Below are 22,684 nucleotides of genomic sequence, written 5' to 3'. Positions count from 1 at the left end.
ACTTGGAGGGGGAGGAGGAAGACCAGATGTCCCGATCCCAGTGCTCTGGCCTTTTGGTGAGCCAGCTCCACCACTGCACTCTTTGCATTTTCCTGCACTATATCCTGATCTTGCTGGGCAGTTCTCAGAACTTCTCTTGACAACCCATTACTATGTTCTAACACACTTGCTTTGTTTTCCAAATCATACTTCGCTTTGTCCAGTTTCCATACTTTTTCCACTAAAAGCCAGTATGCAAAGGTACAACCCTTCATTCAAGCAGCGTGTTTCTCCCTTCTCCCCTTATATGTGCTCAACCCTTTCTGTAATTGATCTCCCAATACCCTAGGATTCTCTGCCCTCACTTTCCCATAATCCCTGCAATAGGAGCATGCATTCAGGTCAAACATGCTAAGGGGACCCATTCTTTCTCCCATCTGGGGACTGGGGGTTTGTGGTGGGTTGACCCTGGCTGGATGCCAGGATATTCCATACCATATGAAGTCGTGCTCAGCAATAAAAGCTAAGAGAAAGGAAGAGGAAGGGGGGGCATTCGCTATTTACGTTTGTCTTCCAGAGCAACCGCTATGCATACTGAAGCCCTGCTTCCCGGGAAGTGGCTGGACATGGCCTGCTGATGGGAAGTAGAGAATAAAATCTTTTGTTTTCCTTTGCTTTTGCTTTATTAAACTGTCCTTATCTCAACCCATGAGCCTTTTGTTATATTTTCTCTCCCCTGTCCAGCTGAGGAGGGGGAGTGATAGAGAGGCTTTGGTGGGCACCTGGCATCCAGCCAGGGTCAACCCACCACACCCTCCATCAACAGGATGGGGAAAAAAATGCAATGAAAAGCTCGTGGGTTGAGATAAGGACAGGGAGATTACTTACCAATTGCCATCATGGACAAAACAGACTCAACTTGGGGAAATTAATTTAATTTATTGCCAATTAATAAGAGTAGGATAGTGAGAAATAAGAACAAATCTAAAAACACCTTCCCCCCACTCCTCCCTTCTTCCCAGGCTCAACTTCACTCCCAACTATTCTATCTCCTTCCCCCAAGCGGTGCAGGGGGATGGGGAATGGAGGTCATAATGCTTCATCTCTGCTGCTACTTCCTCCTCGTGCTCTTCCCCTGCTCCAGCGTGGGGTCCCTCCCATGGGATACAGTCCTCAACGAACTTCTCCAACATGGGTCCTTCCCACAGTCTGCAGTTCTTCAAGAACTGCTCCAGCATGGGTCCTTTCCACAGGGTACAGTTCTTCAGGAACAGACTGCTTCAGCGTGGGTCCCCCATAGGGTCACAGGTCCTACCAGGAGCCTGCTCCGGCATGGGCTCTCCACGGGGTCACAGCTTCCTTCGGGCACATCCACCTGTTCCAGTGTGGGGTCCTCCATGGGCTGCAGGGTGGATATCTGCTCCACTGTGGTCTTCCATGGGTTGCAGAGGGACAACCTGCGTCACTATGGTCTTCACCACAGACTGCAGGTGAATCTCTGCTCTGGCGCCTGGAGCACCTCCTCCTCCTTCTTTTTCACTCACTTTGGTGTCTGCATGGTTGCTTCTCTCACATTTTCTCACTCCTCTTTCCCAGCTGCTGCGCAGTGTTTTTTACCCTTTCTTAAATATGTTATCACAGAGGTGCCACCAGCGTTGCTGATTGGCTCAGCTTTGGCCAGCGGTGGGTCTGTCTTGGAGCCGGCTGGAACTGGCGCTGTTGGAAATGGGGGCAGCTTCTGGTGTCTTCTCACTGAAGCCACCCCTGCAGCCCACCTTGCTACCAAAACCTTGCCACATAAATCCAATACAGATATACACAGAAATATATATGCATATTTCATATTTATACACACTAAATATTGAGACTACAGATTAATCACCACTTGGGGGAAAAGGGGGGGTCAAAGCAAGTGTAATTGTCTGAATTTTATTAGAGAGCTTGCTGCAGAGGACTGCCCATTATTTTCACACAACAGTAATTCCTTAGATCATAGCCCAGTCATTTAAGGCCTTTTAAATCAGTCAGATGATACCTTAATCTGGGGATTTTAAACATATATCTTACCTGAGCATGAGAGCCTTATCAATTTGATGTGTTTTAAGTGCAGTCTGTTTATATGGAGTGTAATAAATCCATTTTATCAGGAGTATTAGCTAGTACAGACCCCCTCATTGCAGTTAGGCTGAGAGCATACTTTTGAGAAACCCAATTTATATCACTTACTTACACAGAAAAAACCCCCACCAATATTTGCATTTCAGTTACGCTTAGAGCAATAAGCAGCCATTTGGATAAATAGGAGCCATGTCATACGTTTTATCTGCCTGTTCTATACATTTTATATCCTTCAGCTGGAAAAATGGGCAAAGCTTTGAAGGAAGAACACGCACCCACAAACACCAGCTTTGGGGAAGATACAGACACTCCAGCCTCCCCCCAGCAGCTGGCACCAGGCACATGGGCTTCTGACAGGTGTTGCACAGGCAAGGGCAGGACTCAGGATGACCTAGCCCATCAAGAAGGAACTACCTTTGGGGTGCTCTCGAAGGGTAGAATTCCTGGGTATGTCACGGCTCGAGTCACTGCACTGCGTAGGTTGACCAAAGTCCCACCGTGACAGGCTGCAGCCTGGCAGTTCACACACACCCCTCCCCAGTTCTGTTGAGCAAGCTGACACCGCAGACTCACACAAACAGAGATAAGAAGTGAAAAATGCAAGTCTGTACAAGCTCAAGGATGACAATAGGTGATAACAACGAACAGAATAGTCAAAAAAGGGAAGGACCTTGAATATTCATTTGTAATTGGAACATGAGCTGAGCAGGAGCTCATCATCTAGAGTACTAGATTCACTCATCATCTAGAGTACTAGATTCACGCCTGATTGGTTTGAAAGGGCCGAGCATGGGGTGTAAGAAAGGAATAAAGAAAAAAGCTACATACTCTCTGTGTGGACTCGGACTCACTGTCAGCTGGCCTGCAGACTGACAACTCACCCATCAGCAGGGATGCCCCTGATGCCAACTGCCAGGGAAGATGCAATTTGACCCAGCGCAGTTCCCATTCCAGGGGAAACTAATACCAGAGGGGTGGCTCATAGGACATGGGCGAGAGTGATAATTCATGCACCCGTGTTATTTGAAATAAGGCCTTAAAGCACTGATCAATTGTAAATATCTATCTAGCTGCAGTAGAGAAGAACTAAATAAACTTTTTACTTTTTTTTACTTTTTCACTTGGCATACATTTCTTCTGAGTGATTGCATGGTTAGTCCTGGAATCAGAAAGAAATCTCGGACGCTCCTCTGTTGGGGCATCACAGCTTGTGACCCATGGCCCCACTCCAGCTGCTGGTGCCAAGACCCTCACTTGCTTCACTCACCCTGGCCCCCCAGGAGCTGCACCTGGGACACACACTGGTCTCGTTCCAGTGGCTGGAGTCGAGACCCTCACCTGCTCCAGTTGCCAGCACCATCACCCCCAGTCTGAATTCAATTGCTGGCCCTGAATGCACTTGCGCCAGTCCTCTCCCTCCAGTAGCTGGCATCCCAGACACACACTCCTAAGATCCAAGGACACACATACCTAAGACCCATGGCCCCTCAAATTACTGATGCTGAGACCCCCATCCACTCCAGTTGCTGGCCCTAAGACTCCCACTCACTCCAGCTGCTGACACCACAGGCCGTGGGGTGCCTACACCCCCGGTCTGACTCCAGTTGCTGGCACCAAATCCACTCACGCCCATCTCACCAGTAACTGACACTTAGTCCTTGCAGCATACATACACATGGGGTAGACAGAGAGATAGCTAAGAAAGGACTTAATAAGAAAATAGTACAGATTGCGGTGATCAGGCACAGGGCTCGTCAGACAAGTGCACTGACCAGCCATGGTTTACATGTGACTGGCCCTTTTATATCCCCTCCTCTCTATTTCCCCCCTTTGTTCCTCCCCTACCCCCTTCCCCTAAAAATTCCTTAATAAGTTTTGCATAGTCCCACAGGACCCCCTCAAATATCCCATCAGTCAGTGATTGAAGACTTCTTTTGGTCTTTGGCATTGTCTCTGTTATCCCTTGTCTATCAGGTTTGTGTTTCTGTGTGATCTTTATCGCTTCCCCCTTTACTTATTATCTGCTTTTGCATTGAAAAGGTCCTTGTTTGGATAACCTTAATAAAACAGATGCTCTCATGTTCCACATACCCTTACACACCCCCCCATTTTGAAAAGCAAACATGATCTAATGGTGGATAAGCAGGATCTTACTAAGAGAAAGTTAATGTCCTTTTTCAGATGAGAAAAAAAAAATCTCCTTTTAAAAGCTACTCCTTCCACGTGTCAAACTATATTACTTACTAGTAAGTGAATTTTTTTGGGTGCAGTATCCTCACAAAACCACATTATTGAAGTTGGAGATTACTGGAAGTTAGGTTATACCTCCTAACCCTATGAGCAACCTGTCAGAGACCCACTAAATCAGTTCCTACTTATGCATTCAGACTGTAGGACTACAGCAATGGAGAGATATAAGGCAAGTGAAGTCAACCTGTGGAGGACTTCTTCAGAGGACTTCTAGCCCTCTTAAGGAACTTACTTTTTAATCAACAAAAATTGCCATTGCAAACTCTATAAAAGAAAAAGTAACCATAGCATCATCTTTGCTAAGGCATGTGCTCCAATATCAGTTAAATATCACTAGTGACCTCCTAAGGTCTCTTATGCAGAATATATGCATGCAATAAGATAAGCTTCTCAGCTGAAATGCGCATACAGACACAAGCAGCGCACCTTTCGCACTTGTCAACACAAGGGTACCCAGGCCATCCTGGCACAGTGTGGCGAGTGCTCTGTGTGATCCACCTTTAGGGGCCTCCCTGAGGAGCCTAGACCCCTTTCATTTCCCCGCAGAGCTGAAGTCCACCAGCACTCAGACTGCCTGGGGACAGGATGTTGGTGCTCCGGGACACCAATCCCACAAGGGCCACCTCAGAGCAATGCGAGTGCCCCCAGAGTAGCAGGGCTTGCCCGGAACGGCAGACAAATCTACCCCCGAAACCGGAAAAAAAAAGAAACGGCGCATGCCCAAGGAAAGGATTTCCCAGTAAACGAAGAAAAAGACAGATTCACCCTCCGAACGAACGAGCGGACAATACCACATCCCGAGCCACCAACTCCCCTTTCCCTAAGTACCAAAAGGAGAGCGATAAGTAACCCTCTCTCTGTGGAGTACTGCAATAACTGAATTACTAGTTTTAGCCCCGCCCTCGTTAGCGTGACGTAGTAGCAGTGACGGAGGCGGAACCATCGGGCAGATTTTGGTAGGTCATAGTGACGTATCTGCACTGCAGTCTGGCTTGAGACGGGGTGAAAAGGCGACGAGTACCACTTTGGCTACTGATCTAGCCTATAACAGTTACCTTGGTGGCTGCAGGATCACTGTGCTCCACTATGTTCAACGTGGAAAGCCTACAACGGGCCGAGCTTGGGGAGAGCCTCCTTACATGGGTGAGTGCCTGGGCCCAGTAGGCCGCCTCGCCTGGAGCAAGGTAGTCTGGCGCGGTCCGTTGCGGTGCGCGTCTGTCCGTCCTCTCCGGTCTTCCTCTCCGCGGCTCTACGGGTGGCTCCGGGGTCTCTGTTCGTCACCGCAGTCCCTGCGTCCCAGGACACACCCTCGCTCTCGGATGGGTTTGAGTCCTTCTGGGGTCGGCGGAGCCCCGGTGGACCTGCCCCGCCTGACCAAAGCCCCGGGGCGGGATGGGGAGTCGTAACCTCCGTACGTAGAGGTCTCCATAGCCTTAACTCTGCTTCTGCCGGGAAAAACAAAGGAGCTTGCTCCCCGCGCGCGCCTGCACAGGAGTAAGCAGGTTTCAGTGCGTCGGAGAGTCTGGTGTGTGTTTCCTTCCTGGACTTGGTGGGTGGCCTGGTTTCGGCTGGGATAGAGTTAATTTTCTTCTTAGTAGCTGGTACAGTGCTGGCTGGGGTCAAACCACGATAGTGGGCAAGTTGTTATCCATTGCTTTGATTGTGTGTCCCTGGCCTCTCATGTCTTGTGCCTGTCCTGTTCGTGGCTGTGAAGTTCTTGTGCTGTGTTTCCTAACCGTTGTCTGCATTCGACCTGGATTGCATGCATCAGTAGTTTCATGGTGTGCTTTTACTCACAGAACAGCCAGAACTTACCAGACATTGAACCTGCGTTTGCAGCTACTCTGCATTTTGAGACATGGAACATACCTGTGTAACTGTAACATAATTGTGAAACTGCCATTTCATTAGTAGTTGACTTGCTGGTTTAGGTGTCTAGAATCATTGGCTTCCCAAACACACATTAAGAAAATTGCCAAGTAAATACCTACTATATGAAATTGTGGAACATTTCTGTTTATTCTCAACAATAACTCATTTGGCTTTTAGAAACTTAGCCTGTAAAAGGTGGGAGCTGGAGTAAGCTGTGAAGTTCATGAAAATTATTGGGGGTATGAAAACGATGATTTAGGTTTCTCTGTGAAAATCGAAGTGGATAAGGAAGGGACATCCAATATCTATTAAAAGGGAGTGGGTAGCTTGGAATGTACACAAGACTGAATTTTATGGGAAGAGATGTTTATATTATGTCCTAGCTGCACCAGGATCTCTCTTTCCTTTGCATTCCTGCTAATTCTTGTGTCTTAACCAAGGTTGTTATTTGTCCTCCCTTTTTGCTCTCTATGATTTTTTTCCCTCTCCTCCCCCGCAGATGTTGGAGAAGACATGAGAGTACTGCTGAGCTTCATGAGGAAGCATATGTATGTATGAACCCTGGGAAAGAAAAGCCAAGTGAGAGGCTTGTTTTAAGACTGGTACAAGGAAGGAAGGTTTACAAGGGGGTGATAGAAAGAGACCTGTTGCTATGTGTTGCTAGCATCCATGTGCTCCTGCTTTAGTTGTTTTAGGTATGCTTCCCCCCCCCAGTCCCAAATTGCTTCTTGGCTCTTTAACTTTTCAAATAACCTACAAATTAACTGTTGCTGTGCTTCCCATCATCTGCATGCAACCAATATCCTTGTGAGCTATTGTAATTATTTATTTTTCTCTTGTATCGTAGTGGTCTGTTAAGAGTGATCTGATCTGTTGATCCTACTTCTTATCCAATTTTAGATTTGATTAAAATATCTTTGTATTGTTAGAGTAAAGCTGCTATATGAAAGTCTGTGTCAATAATTCTTAAAGAGATTTTAGGACTAGAAATAGTCTGACAGTTATTTAAAATATGCTGTTCAAATTTGGTTTTAAACTAATTTAAATAAAATTTCAGAAATGCTAAAAAATATTTCATAACATTAAAGTATTTGCTAACTAGCTAGAGGACTAACAAAATGCATAGTTAGAGGCAAAGGCTTCTTTGGGGGAGAGGAGGCTTCTCTGTACAGCTAAATATTATATGAAACAATGCTCTATATGTATTCTAAAGGACTGTTGTCATGCTCAACTTCTGTGTGTGCTCAGGTCCAGTAGAAGTTGGGATAGTGCTGATAAAAAATGAAGTAAAATAAAATAACAGTTCTTGTTTGTGGAGGGGATGAGGACCAATATATCTAGATGACATCTGCTTGTGAACTGTTAGGAAAAAAAAAAAATTTTTTTTTTTTTTCCTTGCATGGCACTGAAAAGTATTGGAACCAACTAGTGATTGTCCCTGCCATGTTTCAAATTTGAAGATGAGGCAATCAGTTTGTTCAGTGATAAACTTTATTGTTACTTTTGAACTTTTTTTACAAATCTGAACCATTAAAAAAAATCAACTTGGGACAAGGAACAGGAAAGAATGGGAAAGTTTGAAATGTTAATTCTGCTCTATGGCATTGTCCATCTGTAGGAATTATGTACTTGGACATGTGATCATTCTTAAGCAATAGTAAGTATTTACACTCCTTGATCATGAAATTGCATCTGTGCAGATGGATCCTTGTCCATCTCTGTAGGAGTGGTCCATAGAGATGGACCAAGCAGTATCCCTGAAGTCTAGCATCCCATAGACCATTTATTTAAATATTCCAACTAATCTATGCCCTTTACATTTTTTTCCCCATTCTTTGCATGCTGACTTAGCTGCTTCTGGTTTTGGTTAGCAGAAATATTGGTAAATAATTCTTAAATGGCATTAGAATTAGTCAACACAGTTGTGTTTCTTAGGTGAATGTGTGGGGTTTTTTTGCTATTTTAGCCATTTCAATATTTTTGTGTGAATGTGGCTTTGAAAATGGCTCAGTTCAATTAAAAAAAAAAAAAAAAAAAAGGTGATTCAGAATTAGCTTTTGTTCTGGCCCTACCTGGATTTAAAAACTGTTTTGACTGAGCTGGTTTTACACTTGATTGGCTGGGATGCATCTCCCCTTAAATTGCAAGACATGAAACTTGCAAAAGAGACCTTGAGGTTTTTTTACTCTCAAGTGAAATGGGTAATACAAATAAATAAATAAAACTTTTCTTTGTCTGACTCTTCCCTCAAGTCCCATAATGATTCTTGGGAAATTGCTCATTTAGATGGCAAAAGAGCTGTTATAACTTAGAAAAGACAGGTCACCTGAGATCTATTGTGCTGGAAAAATTGTTTGTTCTTAAGAACTGGTTTAACCTCCTGGATTGCTTGTAAAAGCAATTCAAGTCCATAGTGAAGTACTTCAACTGGTTTGTCAATGTTTTGAGGAGATAAGGTCTGAGAGGTCTGAGAAGCTGTTCAACCTAAACTGTGTTGCTGGCATTGATGTAGGTGACCTGAAATTGCTCCTCTCTGACAACCTGTGCTTTTGATGGATGAGAATATCCCTCAAGTCTCATATATTGCATGCCTGAGATTACTATATTTGATATCTTTAAACCAGAGCAAGCCACTTTACCTATAAATGTTTTGGTTTTATTTTTTAATACTCCCCTCACTGTTTTGGGTTATGTTAAAGTTTATTATTTGGGTTCTGTTATAGTCTCAACCATTCTATGATTCTATTAACATCTTCATTAATAATCTGGATGATGGGGCAGAGTGTACCCTCAGCAAGTTTGCTGATGACACAAAACTGGGAGGAGTGGCTGATACTCCAGAGGGTCATGCTGTCATCTAGAGGGACCTTGACAGGCTGGAGAAATGGGCTGACATGAGCCTCATGAAGTTCAACAAGGGGAAGTACAAGGTCCTGCCCCTGGGGAGGAACAACCCCAGGCACCAGTACACGCTGGGGGCCGACCAGCTGGAAAGCAGCTTGGCAGAAAAGGACCTGGGGGTCCTGGTGGACACCAAGTTGAACATGAGCCAGCAATGTGCCCTTGCCACAAAGAGGGCAAACAGTATCCTGGGCTGCATTAGGAGGAGTGTTGCCAGCAGGTCGAGGGAGGTGATCCTTCCCCTCTACTCAGCACTGGTGAGGCCACACCTGGAGTATTGTGTCCAGTTGCAGGCTCCCCAGTACAAGAGAGACATGGACATACTGGAGACAGTCCAACGAAGGGCCACAAAGGTGATTAAGGGACTGGAGCATCTCTCTTATGAGGAAAGGCTGAGAGAGCTGGGACTGTTTAGGCTAGAGAAGAGAAGGCTCAGGGGGGGATCTCATCAATGTATATAAATACCTGAAGGGAGGGTGCAAAAAGAACAGAGCCAGGCTCTTTTCAGTGGTGCCCAGTGACAGGACAAGAGGCAATGGGCACAAACAGAAACACAGGAGGTTCCGTCTTAGAATCAGGAAACACTTTTTTACTGTGAGGATGACAGAGCACTGGAAGGGGTTGCCCAGTGGGGTTGTGGAGTCTCCCTCCTTGGAGATATTCAAAAGCCATCTGGACATGGTCCTGGGCAGCTGACCCTAGGTGGCCCTGCTTGAGCAAGGGAGTTGGACAAGATGACCTCCAGAAGTCCCTTCCAACCTCAACCATTCTATGATTCTATTATGGCATTGCTCAATTTCATTTATCTCTTGGATTTAGAGCATTGTTGTATATGTTCCTGAATAATTTTTTTTCAGGGTTTTAAACACCTGAGAGAGCTTTTTCAGCAGATTGCCATGATGGTTCTTGAGGCAGCCAGGGTAGCAGCAACTGGAGTGAAACTGAGCAAGGGACTGGAGCCCAACTACTAACATCAGAATTGATTGTTCTAAGCCTTAGCAGTGTTTGCAGCCCACTGTCATTGCAGAATTAGTATCCTACCAAACAAAATTTCCCAAAAACCTCTTCTGAGACTACTCAGTATAGGTACCCAAACAGTATTGCAACCAAAGCAGTCTAGAACAGTGTGGCTGTGGAGTAAACCTGCTGTGTTTTTAAAATTCTTTCAGCATATCTAATAGAGGTACACAGCATCTTTTCTGTTTCTGTTTAAAACTTATGACTGATCAAGGTACAGACAATGACGTTCTTTGCTGTGGGTGCTGCATCAGGAGTGTTTTGAACTCAATTATATCTTCTGGCCATGTCTGAAGACCTTGGAGAGTTTTCATACATGCATGTGGCAGTTGCACTGTAATATGCCCACATCTGAAATAAGGATGTCTGCAGGCTTTTCAATGTGTTGTTTTTAGCATGTGTTGTTTTTTAGTATTTTTATCAAACATAGAGCTAAGGTCTAATACTGGGGAAGGTTGCTCAGCACTTGCTATTTAACCAGCAGGATTCTTCAAAGAGGTCAATGCTGGCTGGTCTTCTGTAGCAGATTGCAATGGAGATGTCAGCAACTGTCCCTCCCCTGTCATGGTAACTGTTGTATGTTGCCTCCATTGAGTTGTACCTTACCTACTTTCCTTTTCTTCTTGTCTTGAAGGCCAAATAAAAATACTTTCTGCAGGTAGAGGAATTTAGATGCTTATTTCCTTGGTAGAGGTGTTAAAACTCTCTATGAAGTGGACATTTTGTAAATACTGTTCAAGGCCTCTCTTTTGGCTACTTCCATTTTGAAAGTATTTCTAGCTCTTTACATAGTATCAATCCTTACTACTCTATTTGACTTTCTCCCTTTTGGCTGAAAAACTTCCTCAGTGTGGTATTTGTGTCTTCTATGCAGTACCCATTCAAAATTAGAAGGATCTGCCTGTATTCATATGAGATCTAGAGGCCATCTGAGCAACTCCTGACAGAGACTTTGATCCTTCAAGGTTACTTGTGAATTTTTTTTGTAAGGTCCCTTTGTGAAGTAAGTCAAAGTAGCTGGAATTCACTAGTTAAGCTATGTTTTTCCTTTCCTCTTCAGTTATTTCCTTACTTTTTATGCTATAGTACTTTTGGTCTTTGTGTGTCTCCTGTGTAGCCTATACTTTAAGCGCCTGTTTTGGTTTCTTGTGAATGACAGGATTGCAGGAGACTAGCTAAGCCTCTTTGTTCTAGTCATTGATCACCAACCACAAAGTTGTAGGCTTTCATTTTTTCTTCTGAGGGTGATATCATATCTGCACCAAGGAGCTCATGGATATTATTTGTGCCATCTAACTAAGCTTCTGACTAGTACTGTATATTCTTTGTGGAGGTCTCATTGACTGTTGGGAGCTAAGACTGGGAACTGAATTTAGATATCTAAGTTGGACAGCAAGTGTGTATTCATACTGTTTATGTTTCTGGTGTATTAGAAGATCTGGGAAATTAAAGTCTGTATTTTGCATATTTCAGAGTTGCAGAGCATTTAATGGGGCATAGCCCTCTGTTCTAGGGTTACATAAGATAAAGCTTTGAGGGAGATTGCCACAGGCAAGAAGGTATTCTTAGCTTTATTATGGGGAAAAGTGTGAGAGAGAAGGAGCAGCAGAGAGAAACTGTTATGTACTGTGCTGCTTGGGAGGGGAGGAGGAGTCTGGAGTGAAGAAGTAAAGCTGGGCATGAGAAAGGGGGGAGGAAAGGTGGTGGTTTAATGTTTGTCTTTGTTTCTCATGACCTGAATCTATTTTAATTGGCATTAAATTAAATTAAGTTAATTTTCCCCAATTTGAGTCTGTTTTGCCTGTGACCCTAATTGGTAAGCAATCTCCTTGTCTTAACCCACGAGCTTTCTCATCCTAGTTTCTCCCTGTGTCCTGCTGAGGAGGGGGAGTGAGTGAGTGGCTGGGTGGGCATTTGGCCCTTAGCCAAGGTTAACCCACCACAATACCTTTGGGGGAAGAGTTCTTTATTCCATCTGTCAATAAAGATGGTGCTTTTCATCTAAGCTATACCTGCAAGAAGGTGGAGTTCTAGGCTTCAAATGACTTCTTTATTCTGCAGGGGCACAACTGTTATCTGTGTTCATCTATGCTTTTTAACATAATGTTTGAAATGTGTTTAAATCTGAACTAATAGTCTTCTAAGCTTTCTTCTCCAAACCCTATCCAAGAAGTTAAAGGACTTTGTTTTGCCTTATGCTGTCAGATAAAAACTATACACCTTTGCATGTCAAACATTGTTTAAATAGGGGTTAAATGGGGTGTACTTTTCTGGTGCTGTTCAGTTTTCCAGTAATCTGGCAGTCTTCATCTGTGATAACAATGGTTTTCTTCATGGGTTTGAATGCTATTCTGCCACATAAACCAATGTCTGCTTTTAGAGAATAGTTGCATTATTTTTGATAGATTGAACTTTGTGGATTGTTGCAGGGAAAAACTTTTCAACTCACATGATTTAAATCAAATGAGGATCAAAGTGTTTTATTGATTTATTAACAATACATGATTAAACAGCAATGATTGAACTATACATTCAGAATTCATATCAATAATACAACAGATAAACCACAATACTAAACACCTACAAAAAGTTAATAAATACCTACATATTTCTAAATATGCTTCTGTTGCTACTCCTAAACTAATCACACACGCACACACAGAGTTAACACACCCCCCCCCCCAAGGCAGTGTAGGGTAACAAGCACACCTCCCCTTCTGGTAGTGTGAGTTACCCTACTTGCACACCCCTCGTGGAACATGCAGGTGCTGCAGCTTTAGGTGTGCCCATGCTGCTCTCTACAATCTGCTAATGCACATGCCAGTGAGAAAGCCCCCCAAGAGGTCACCTTTGCACTCCTGAGGGGTGGACCCCTACTTGGTGCACCCTGTACTGCCAGCCCAGTAGCTGGATGCAGGCTACTCATGAGGGAGGAGGCTGCTTTGCTAGGCCTAGGTGGAGGTTGCGATGCCAGCAGGGCCACTTCTGGCAGCATCAAACCCAGTTTCTCTGTTGCCATTTCTTTTTCCACATTTGCAAAATTTTACTTTACTTTTACTTCTTTTCTACTTTTTTAAGCTGACTGACCCCCCTGCTTCCTGCCAAGTCTCTTTTGTAATTCCCTGGTTACTGTTTAATCCAGCTGATGGTCATCATCCTCTTCATTGTTATCAGTTTGGGGCAAATGCCCTCTCAGACAGTTGTGGGTGTCCCATTCACACCCACTGTTACACTCACATCCCTATCTTATCAGTGGTTGTTATAAGGCACCACAGGAAGAGGCCTTACAGACTGCCCCACAGTGGTATTATTCTTTGGGTTATGTTGTTATCTAGATTTCCTCAAGAGCCTTGTAGAAGACTAACACTGGTTGTGGGGTTTTTTTGAGAATGTGTTTATACGATTATATTATTTGACATATATAATATATTATTTTGACACTGGGCAAGTAGAGATATAGGGTTTTAGAATTTGATGCTCCAAAGGGTAAACTAGTGGTTCACCTCTTGTAAACTCTGTTCTCAATATTTTGTTCTATGATATGTTTCTGGTTTTAAAAGACAGTTTTTTTCTGTGGTATTTCTGAAATTCATTGCTGCTTGGTGAGATGTGTATGTATGTGTCCTAAAAAACCTGAATGTGCATAAACAAAGTTGTAGTATATTTGCAATTGACAATATTGCCAATGATCTTTTTTAAAGAGAATAAGAAAAGGAATTTGGACAAATTATTTCAAAGTATGATTAAGTAGATGAAAGCTCAGAAAGAAGTGTTGATTTAGGCTCAGGCTATTCAAAAATTGCCTATTGTATACTGTATTTTCATTTTATCATCACAATTGCTCTATTGTTTTTTTGTTATATAAATACCCTGAAGCCATGCTGACTACTCTTGATGACTTTTATGTCTTTAATGTGCCTGGAAATGGTTTCCAGGATTAGCTGCTCCATCACCTTCCCAGGGATGGAGGTGCGGCTGACCAGCCTGTAGTTTCCTGGGTCCTCCTTCCTGCCCTTCTTGAAGATAGGAGGGACATTTGCTTTCCTCCAGTCCTCAGGCACCTCTCCCAGTCACCATGATCAATCAAAGATTTTTGAGAGTGGCCTTGCAATGATATCTGCCAGCTCCCTCAGCCCTCGTGGGTGCATTCCATCAGGCCCCAGGTCATCATATATATATGATCCTTGACATTCCCTTTCCATGCTTCTGAATTAGCAGTGCTTGCATCTTGTATCTTAACCTTCATCTGCAGACCAGAAACTCTTCTGTATACAGCCCTTAATGTCTGTTAATGTAATAACTGAGTGCTTCAAAATATTTGGAAAACTAGCAGCATAAAGACCCGCTAGTACTCAAAGGATTATGCTCTTTTCCATCTCATATTATAGAGGAGTTAGGTTTGGAGTACGTCTCTCTGGAACATGTAGGAGCTCTGAGTGATCAGTGTTGTGTTGTTTTGGTTTGGGTTTTTTTTATTTTGTTTTGTTTTTAACCAGTTCTCTTATGTACATTACGTTGAGAAAGTGGGATTTTCAGAATGCTTAAATGGGAGAACACAAATCTCATTGACTTCCAACTTTTTTCAGTGTGTTAAAAAATGCTTTCAGAAATCCCTTTGTTAGAAATATGCTATAGCTGAGTGTAGTTGAGTTTGCAATGTTTTTGGTTGCAAAAATAAAGCTATTAAGCAATGTTTCCAGTTTGTTTTACTGATTGCCATTCAATCTAAAACTTTCTACCTCTCTACTCATACAATAAATGTGTACTTTTTTATTCTAAGTAACAACAGCAAATAAAATAAGCACCAAGAGGTTTTCAAAAGTAAAAGAAGAAAATAACTTCTTTTTTTCCCCTTCCTCTTCAGATCCAGACATTTAACATTGAAACACCATGCCAGACTGTGGAAGACTTAACGAATGGGGTTGTGATGGCTCAGGTGCTCCAAAAGATGTAAGAACAAATTTGTTTTGTGATTTTTGGTGCACAAGTTTATCACTAGTACATTTGTCTGAATTTGAGTATATTTTCTTATTTCAAATTTGGCCAGTGTTCAGTAAGTACTCAACTAAACTATGTTTAGCCAGTGCTTTTAATCTGGAATATGGGTACTACTTTTTTCTCCAACTTTCAGATAGTTATTTTAACAGCAGTTAATATAAGCCTAAAAAAAAAGTACTTGGACAAGGTGTTTATCTTGTGCTAATTTTATTGAAAAGTAAATTGGGTTAAAACTGAGCTTATATGTTCACAAAACTTAAATGTAATCTTAAACATTTGAAGCCAGTGCAAGGTAAGTTATTAGCTTGGGGCAGTGTTTGAAGTTATAGTACACTGTATCACATGTTAGAATTGCAGTAGATAGAAAAGATGAAGATGTTAAAATTGTCTGTATTACTGCTCACACTTTTGCTATCATTTTTATGAGTGTTAGAGGGGGGTGCAAATACTGAACAGGCATCAAAAATAACTCTGAAACTGGAGTTAGTCTTTCCAGGTCATGTCTTAGTTGTATTAGCAGGGCAGCATGGGGAATCTGGATCAAACAATAAAACTTCTGTGAGAAGGGAGCAAGGCAAAAAGCAGGATCACAGCCCTGGACTTCAGGAGAGCAGATTTTGACCTCTTCAGGGATCTGCTTGGAAGAATCTCATGGAATAAGACCCTGGAGAGAAGAGGGGTCTAGGAGAGCTCATTGATTTTTTTTTTTTTTTTTTTTTTTTTTTTTTCAAGAATCACCTCCTCCAAGCTCAAGAATGGTCCATCCCAACGAGCAGGGAATCAAGGAAAGGTGGCAGGAGGTCTGCATGGATGAACAAGGAGCTCCTGACTAAACTCAAGCATAAGAAGTGGTAGCAGGGAAAGGAGACCTAGGAGGAATACAGAGTCACTGTTTGAGTGTTCAGGGATGGGGTTATTAGGAAAGCCAAAGCCCACCCGGAGTTGAATCTGGCAAGGCACGTGAAGGGTAACAAGAAAGGATTCTACAAGTATGTGAACAGCAAAAGGGAGTCTAGGGAAAACATGGGCCCACTGCTGAATGGGGTAGGGGACTTGATGACAAATGGCATGGAAAAGGCCAAGGTACTCAATGCCGCCTTCACCTCAGTCTTTCCTGGCAAGACCATCCTTCAGGAATCATGGCTACTGAAACCAGAGGGAAAGTCTGGAGCAAAGAAGACTTGTCCTTAGTGGAGGAGGATTAGGTTAGAGAATATTTAAACAAGTTGAACGCACACAAGTCCATGGGACCTGATGGGATGCACCCATGAGTGCTAATGGAGCTGACCAATGTCATTGCGAGGCCACTCTCAATTGGTCTTTGAAAGGTCGTGGTGATTGGGAGAAGTTCCTGAGGACTGGAAGAAAGCAAATGTCACCCCTGCCTTCAAGAAGGGAGACCCAGGGAACTACAGGCCAATCAGCCTCACCTCGATCCCTGGGAAGGTGCTGGAGCAGCTAATCCTGGAAACCATTTCTGAACACAGACAAGGAGTGAAGAAGAGGGAGCCAGACTCTTCTCGGTGATGCTCACTGACAGGAGAGGAGGCAATGGGCACAAATTGAAATACAGAAATTGGAATACAGGAAATTCCATTTAAAGATTAGAAAATACCTTTTTACTGTGAGGGTGATTTGAACATTGGAACTGGTTGCCTAGAGAGCTTCCCTTGTAGCTGCCCCTGCTTTGAGCATGATTTTGAGGGGCCTCTTCCAATCTTAACTATTCTATGATTCTATAAGCTGAATGGCTTTGTTTTGATAATGTAATTTTAGTGGTATTCAAGGACATTACATTCTTAGATTAAAGGAAAGGGAAAATCACTATTATGCTGGATAATAATACATTTTGATTAAAACCAGCATGCCAGTATATAGTCTAGGATGTTTCTGTATTCTATCTGAATTTGAGAATGAAATGTTTTGAAATGCTTATGTTCAAGTGTATTAGCTGTCTAACCTTGACACTGTGCACAGTGTTTTGGCTTCTGGGGGACTATAGATAAGCACAGTAGTTAATATATTGTAGTTAATATAGTAGTTAATAAGTAGTTAATATATATCTAGAACTACCTGTTTTCAGAGAGGTTTTTTTAACCTTTCATTAGAAGAAGTTTCAGGTAAGAGAGAAACATATCTGTTGTGGGAAACCCAAATAAGTCCAATAGCTTAGTAGTGGAAAAAAGATGGTTTTTTTAATGGAAGTTCTGAAGAAACAGTTATTTTACTGAAAGAACAAATACAGTCATCTGGAGATTTCTCACATAACTTCTCCTGTGAAGAAAGTGAAGCATCAATTAATTATAAAAATAATAAATGCTGTCCTCTGTATACTTTGTTTTAAGGGAATCTTTGCAATTGCAAATAATGTCAGCAGTCCTGGCTGCTTTAGAGTAAGTGAAAAATCTTGTAAGTATTTTGTGTTGACATAAAAGAAGACAAAAGATAGAAATGGTAGTTATAATCCAACATTTAAAATAGCATATTCTTAAGTTTTCTGAAATGTGAATATCAGTGTTACAAGTCTAATAAGAAATTGGATGCTGTTTCTTTCTTCAAGATTGTAAAATTCTTCTTCTCTTACCTGCTAAAGTAGAAGAGAAGTTTATCACATAGATGGTAAGCAAGCTTAGTAAATTCTGTAAGAAGTCAAGTTTTTTATCAAAATTGTCTGTAAATTCTTTGTTGGAACACTTGGTAGAGAAAAACATGATTGTGGCATATTGAGTTTGGATGTTCATCAGTCATCAACTTGTGCAGTTTTCCTCATAGAGTGCAATTCCCATTTACTTTGTGGCATGTCAGCAATTGATAAGTGTCATTGTTCTTTTGTTAGCTTTTTTAAACTGACTAGTTCAAGGACTGGTCAGAATTGGGATCTAAAAAAAAAATACTATGCCTTGATTGTATACCAAAATAAAGCTTGACTAACAGACCTCAATAATCTTACTGATAGTATTTTTAACTTTTAACCTATTACTGGTGACTTGGGATGCTGTGCCCCCCCCCCCCCCCCCCAAGTAAGCAAGGAAATCTACTCTGAGATACTGTTTTCAACTGTGATTTCAAGTGATTTCTTAAAAACAAAAGTATGTACCATGTGAATATTGTGTTTCTGTAGCAGCACTTGAATTTTATTTTTCCCTTAGCAATTGTCACATTGATACTGAATGTTAGCTTGACTTTGTCAGTGTATCCAGAGAAGTTTAAGTAAAGATCAGCTAAGCAATTGCAAGTCTTCTGCTGTCTCATGCAATAATTTGAGCCTAACAAAATTACTCTTTGGCAATCTTAACTCATGTCAGCTCTAATTCAGATTTACCACTTTGCATGCTTGTGTAATGAAGATATTGATTCTCATACATGGATTTAACAATAACCTGGACTGTATTTCTATTGAGAAAAGCTTTGGAGCAAAGGAATCGCAGCAACAAGTTGATCTTAGAATTCTAAAACAATTACAAGGTATGCATGATTTCTAAGGAAAAATATGATTGCTTCTCTTTTTGTAGTAGTAGTGGATACCTCCAGTGGATCCTTGATGGGTATCAAGGGTAGCAAACACAATAGACAGCTGTGTCTCTGAATGTGAAAGGTGGGCACATAGATGTGGTCACTATGTTTGGTCTAAATAGTTGGTTTAAAAAACTGATAGGGAGCCAATAGACAAAGCCATTGTAGAGAATACAAAGAGAAAGCATTCATTGCTGTTAACAATTTGAAAAACAAATTTGAAACTAGTCAAGTTCTCCATTTTGCTACTTCAATTCAAACAGGTACTACAGAAAGGATACTTATTTAAGTAAGGTGGGAATGTTCAGACAAATAAAAGGAGTTAGAATAGAACAGAGGAGTCAGTCTTTTCTTCTGTATCAGCAGCACTGGTTCCCTCCCTGTCCCAAGAAGGAGCACTAAGTAGAAGAAAGTTGACACATAAGTAGAAATGCATAACAGCAAGGCAGGTGGGTGCTAGAAGTTATTCAGAAGTCATGCATTAAAGTTTAATAGTGAAGAATAAATTAGGCCTAAAAGCAATAGATTACTATAAATAAGGGAATGGAGCCTGGATCATAGGCATGTAGTCTGTGACTTACAGGTGTCATCTTCAATGAAGAACTGAGAGTTTTTTCACCTCACTCTTCCAACCCTTCAGCAAGTGCATCTTAAAGACAAATTTAGAATGGACACTGGAGTCAAAATCCACTTAAAAATTGTTTCTCTTATTCCATTGAGAAAGGCAAACTGCTACTTCTGTAAATGATGTTTCCTGAAGTTTTGGGGGAGAGGGGGTGTTTGTCACTCAGTACAGCTGCCTCCAGTTTAAGGTCCTCCACCAATGTGTGTTCATTGAGGCTGATAACATTAATTGCATTGGGGAGGGGAAGAGATTTCTGATGACTTTTCAGTGCATCAGGAATTCCATCATAATTGTACTGGGTCTGGCTGGGATGGAGTTAACTTTCTTCACAGCAGCCCATATGGTGCTGTGCTTTGGATTTGTGACTAAAACAGTGTTGATAACACACCAATGTTTTGGCTATTGCTGAACTGTGTTTGCACAGTGTCAAGGCTTTCCTTTTTTCCCACTCTGCCCCAGCCCAGCGAGTAGGCTGGGGGTGGGCAAAAGGTGGGGAGGGGACACAGCTGGGACAGCTGACCTGAATTGACCAAAGAGATATTCCATGCCATATAACATTATGCTCAGCAATAAAAAAATGGGGGTTTGGTCTTTCCAAAGTAGCTGTTGCTCAGAAACTGGCTGGGCATCGGTCTGTTTGTGGGAGGTGTGGTCCGAACAGTAATGGAGTCTTACAACACGTTATAAAACAAAGCTTTATTGAGGCAGTAAGAAAGAGGAGCAATGACATGCCCATATGGCGACTCACCCAATCACTGATAGCAAACACAGGATCATAAGCAATGCCATGGCTCCAGTGGATTGCCAGGGACACTTGCTGTCCAGGTCATCTGGCAGCAACAGCCAATTGTGCAAATGCCTTTTGAATGCAGGTAAGAGTCACGCCGCCCCTTGGCTCCACCAATGGCAGTGTGATTTGAGAGAATCATACCTTCCATGGAATGTGGGCAGCATCCTGCCTACACTGACGATGTTGGTCAAGGGGCAGGGGGTCAGCAGTCTGTCTATGCTGCCAATATTGGTCAAGGGGCAGGGTGTCAGGACGTGGCAGGTGACTCCTTTTGCATTGTTATTTCTTTTCTTTTTTTTTCTTATCCCCTCTTTCCTTCTCCTATTATACTGTCATTATCTTGACCCATGAGTTTTCTCATTTTTGTTCTTCCTTTACTCTCCCCTGTCCTGCTGGGAGAGGGGGGAGTGAGCAAGTGGCTGTGTGGGTGCTTGGCTAGCTGGGGTCAGCCTACTACAATAATAAATCCATTTTTATAAAAGTCAGTGTCCTGGTTTCGGCTGGGACAGAGTTAATTTTCTTTTTAGTAGCTGGTACAGTGCTGTGTTTTGGATTTAGTGTGAGAATGATGTTGATAACACTCCGATGTTTTAGTTGTTGCTAAGTAGCACTTATCTTCAGCCAAGGACTTTCCAGTTTCCCATGCTCTGCCAGCAAGCAGGTGTGCAAGAAGCTGGGAGGCAGCAGAGCCGGGGCAGCTGACTTGAACTAGCCAAAGGGGTATTCCATACCATGGAACGTCATGCCCAGTATATAAACAGGGGGGAGTTGGCCGAGCGGCGCGGATCGCGGCTCGGGAACTAACTGGGCATCGGTCAACGAGTGGTGAGCAATTGCATTGTGCACCACTTGCTTTGTATAGTTTAATTCTTTTAGTATTGATATTGTCATATTATTATTATTATCATTATCATTGTTTTTCATTCCTTTCTGTCCTATTAAACTGTCTTTATCTCAACTCACGAGTTTTTTTTCCTGATTCTCTCCCCCATCCCAGGGGTGGGGGGGCAGTGAGTGAGCGGCTGCGTGGTGCTTAGCTGCTGGCTGGGGTTAAACCACGACAGTCAGAAAAGCAGATTAATCTCTCCAGTGAGAATTCCAAAAAAGGGATGAGTTTAGTTATTAACAAACATGAATCAGGCAAAGCATTGGATAGAAGTCTGAGGATGTTGGGCTTGATAATTTCTTGCACTGATCCAGTGATCTGGGCATATTTCTGTAGAACACAGCTAGTATTACAAGAAAATTGTCAGTTGAGAAGTCTAAGCTTCCTATTCTTTCCATTTCTTTACTTCCACCATCATGGAAAGGGTCTACTAGGTGCTTATCAAGGCAGGTTATTGTAGAAACAAAGACAAAACTAGGACAGTAGTTTATGGTGAGGGGCAGTTTCAGAGGGATTCTTAGTTCAGAGAAAGAACCATAAGATTTGTTGGCAATGAAAGAAGTGGAAGAAAATCACTTGCTCGTCAGATGATAGAACAGCCATCCCTTGTGTTAACTGGCTAGGAAGGATCAGGAGCTCCTTTGATCTTGAAAGTATGTTGGTTTTGCTATTTTTTTTTTTTTTTTCTAGGATAAGATGTTATCCCAAGTGTATGAGGACCATCTGTATGAAACCATGTAGCAGAACTTCTCTGTAATAAAGCTACTGAAAGAGACTGTAGAAAAGGGTACTTAGAGGGAGTTACTGACACCTTCAGAAGCTTTTCACCAATGTAGAACATGATAAAATATGGTATAAACATGATGCAAGCAAGCAAGAGCATTTTTACCTACAAATACAGATGTCACTAAATAAAAATCCTGAAGGACACTTTTTTCTTTTTATCTTAAAATCATCATCTTTGAAATTCAGGTTAAAGTACTGTCCTGGTTTCGGCTGGGATAGAGTTAATTTTCTTCTTAGTAGCTGGTACAGTGCTGTGTTTTGGATTTAGTGTGAGAATACTGTTGATAACATGCTGATGTTTTAGTTGTTGCTAAGTAGCACTTATCTTAAGCCAAGGACTTTTCAGTTTCCCATGCTCTGCCAGCAAGCAGGTGTACAAGAAGCTGGGAGGGGGCATAGCCAAGGTAGCTGACCTGAACTAGCCAAAGGGGTATTCCATACCATAGAACGTGATACTCAGTATATAAACAGGGGGGAGTTGGCCGGGAGGGGCGGATCACTGCTGGGGCATTGGTCAGCGGGTGGTGAGCAATTGCATTGTGCATCACTTGTCTTTTTCTTGGGTGTTATTTCTTTTTTTTGTTATATTCCTTTTCATTACAATTATTATTATTATTATTATGTTAGTATTATATTATATTTTACTTTAGTTATTAAACTGTTCTTATCTCAACCCATGAGTTTTACTTTTTTTTTTTCCTCCTCCCCACCCCACTGGGAGGGGGGAGGGGGAAGCAGCTGCGTGGTGCTTAGTTACTGGCTGGGGTTAAACCACGACAAGTACTAATGAATTGGATTCTCCAGTGCTAAGTTTATTTTATCTGAAAATATCAGCCTTCATTTTGGAGCTGAAATATTTTTTTATTCCTAATGATGTAGACTTCACTTGAACCTGCAAATGTGAAGGCTACCATTCCCTCTGATTAAAACAGGGAAGAAATGCAGTAAA

The 22,684-nt window shown here is 42.2% G+C and overlaps 1 protein-coding gene across 1 annotated transcript in view; it reads left to right on the top strand.

Annotated features, from left to right (window-relative positions):
* Positions 1-5,433: 5,433 nt before the first annotated feature.
* LOC127029048 (protein Hook homolog 3-like) overlaps positions 5,434-22,684 on the top strand; it is a gene marked incomplete at its 3' end in the record, with an annotated part of 95,707 nt that continues 78,456 nt past the window's right edge. The window contains exons 1-2 of the mRNA XM_050914710.1: positions 5,434-5,490; positions 15,002-15,087. Coding sequence (XP_050770667.1) covers positions 5,434-5,490; positions 15,002-15,087 — 143 coding nt within the window. The remainder of the gene's footprint in view (positions 5,491-15,001; positions 15,088-22,684) is intronic.

The sequence above is a fragment of the Gymnogyps californianus genome, unplaced genomic scaffold (genome assembly GCF_018139145.2).
Source record: "Gymnogyps californianus isolate 813 unplaced genomic scaffold, ASM1813914v2 HiC_scaffold_65, whole genome shotgun sequence".
In the NCBI taxonomy this organism is placed as follows: Eukaryota; Metazoa; Chordata; class Aves; order Accipitriformes; family Cathartidae; genus Gymnogyps; species Gymnogyps californianus.
This window is presented reverse-complemented; position numbering and strand designations above follow the sequence as displayed.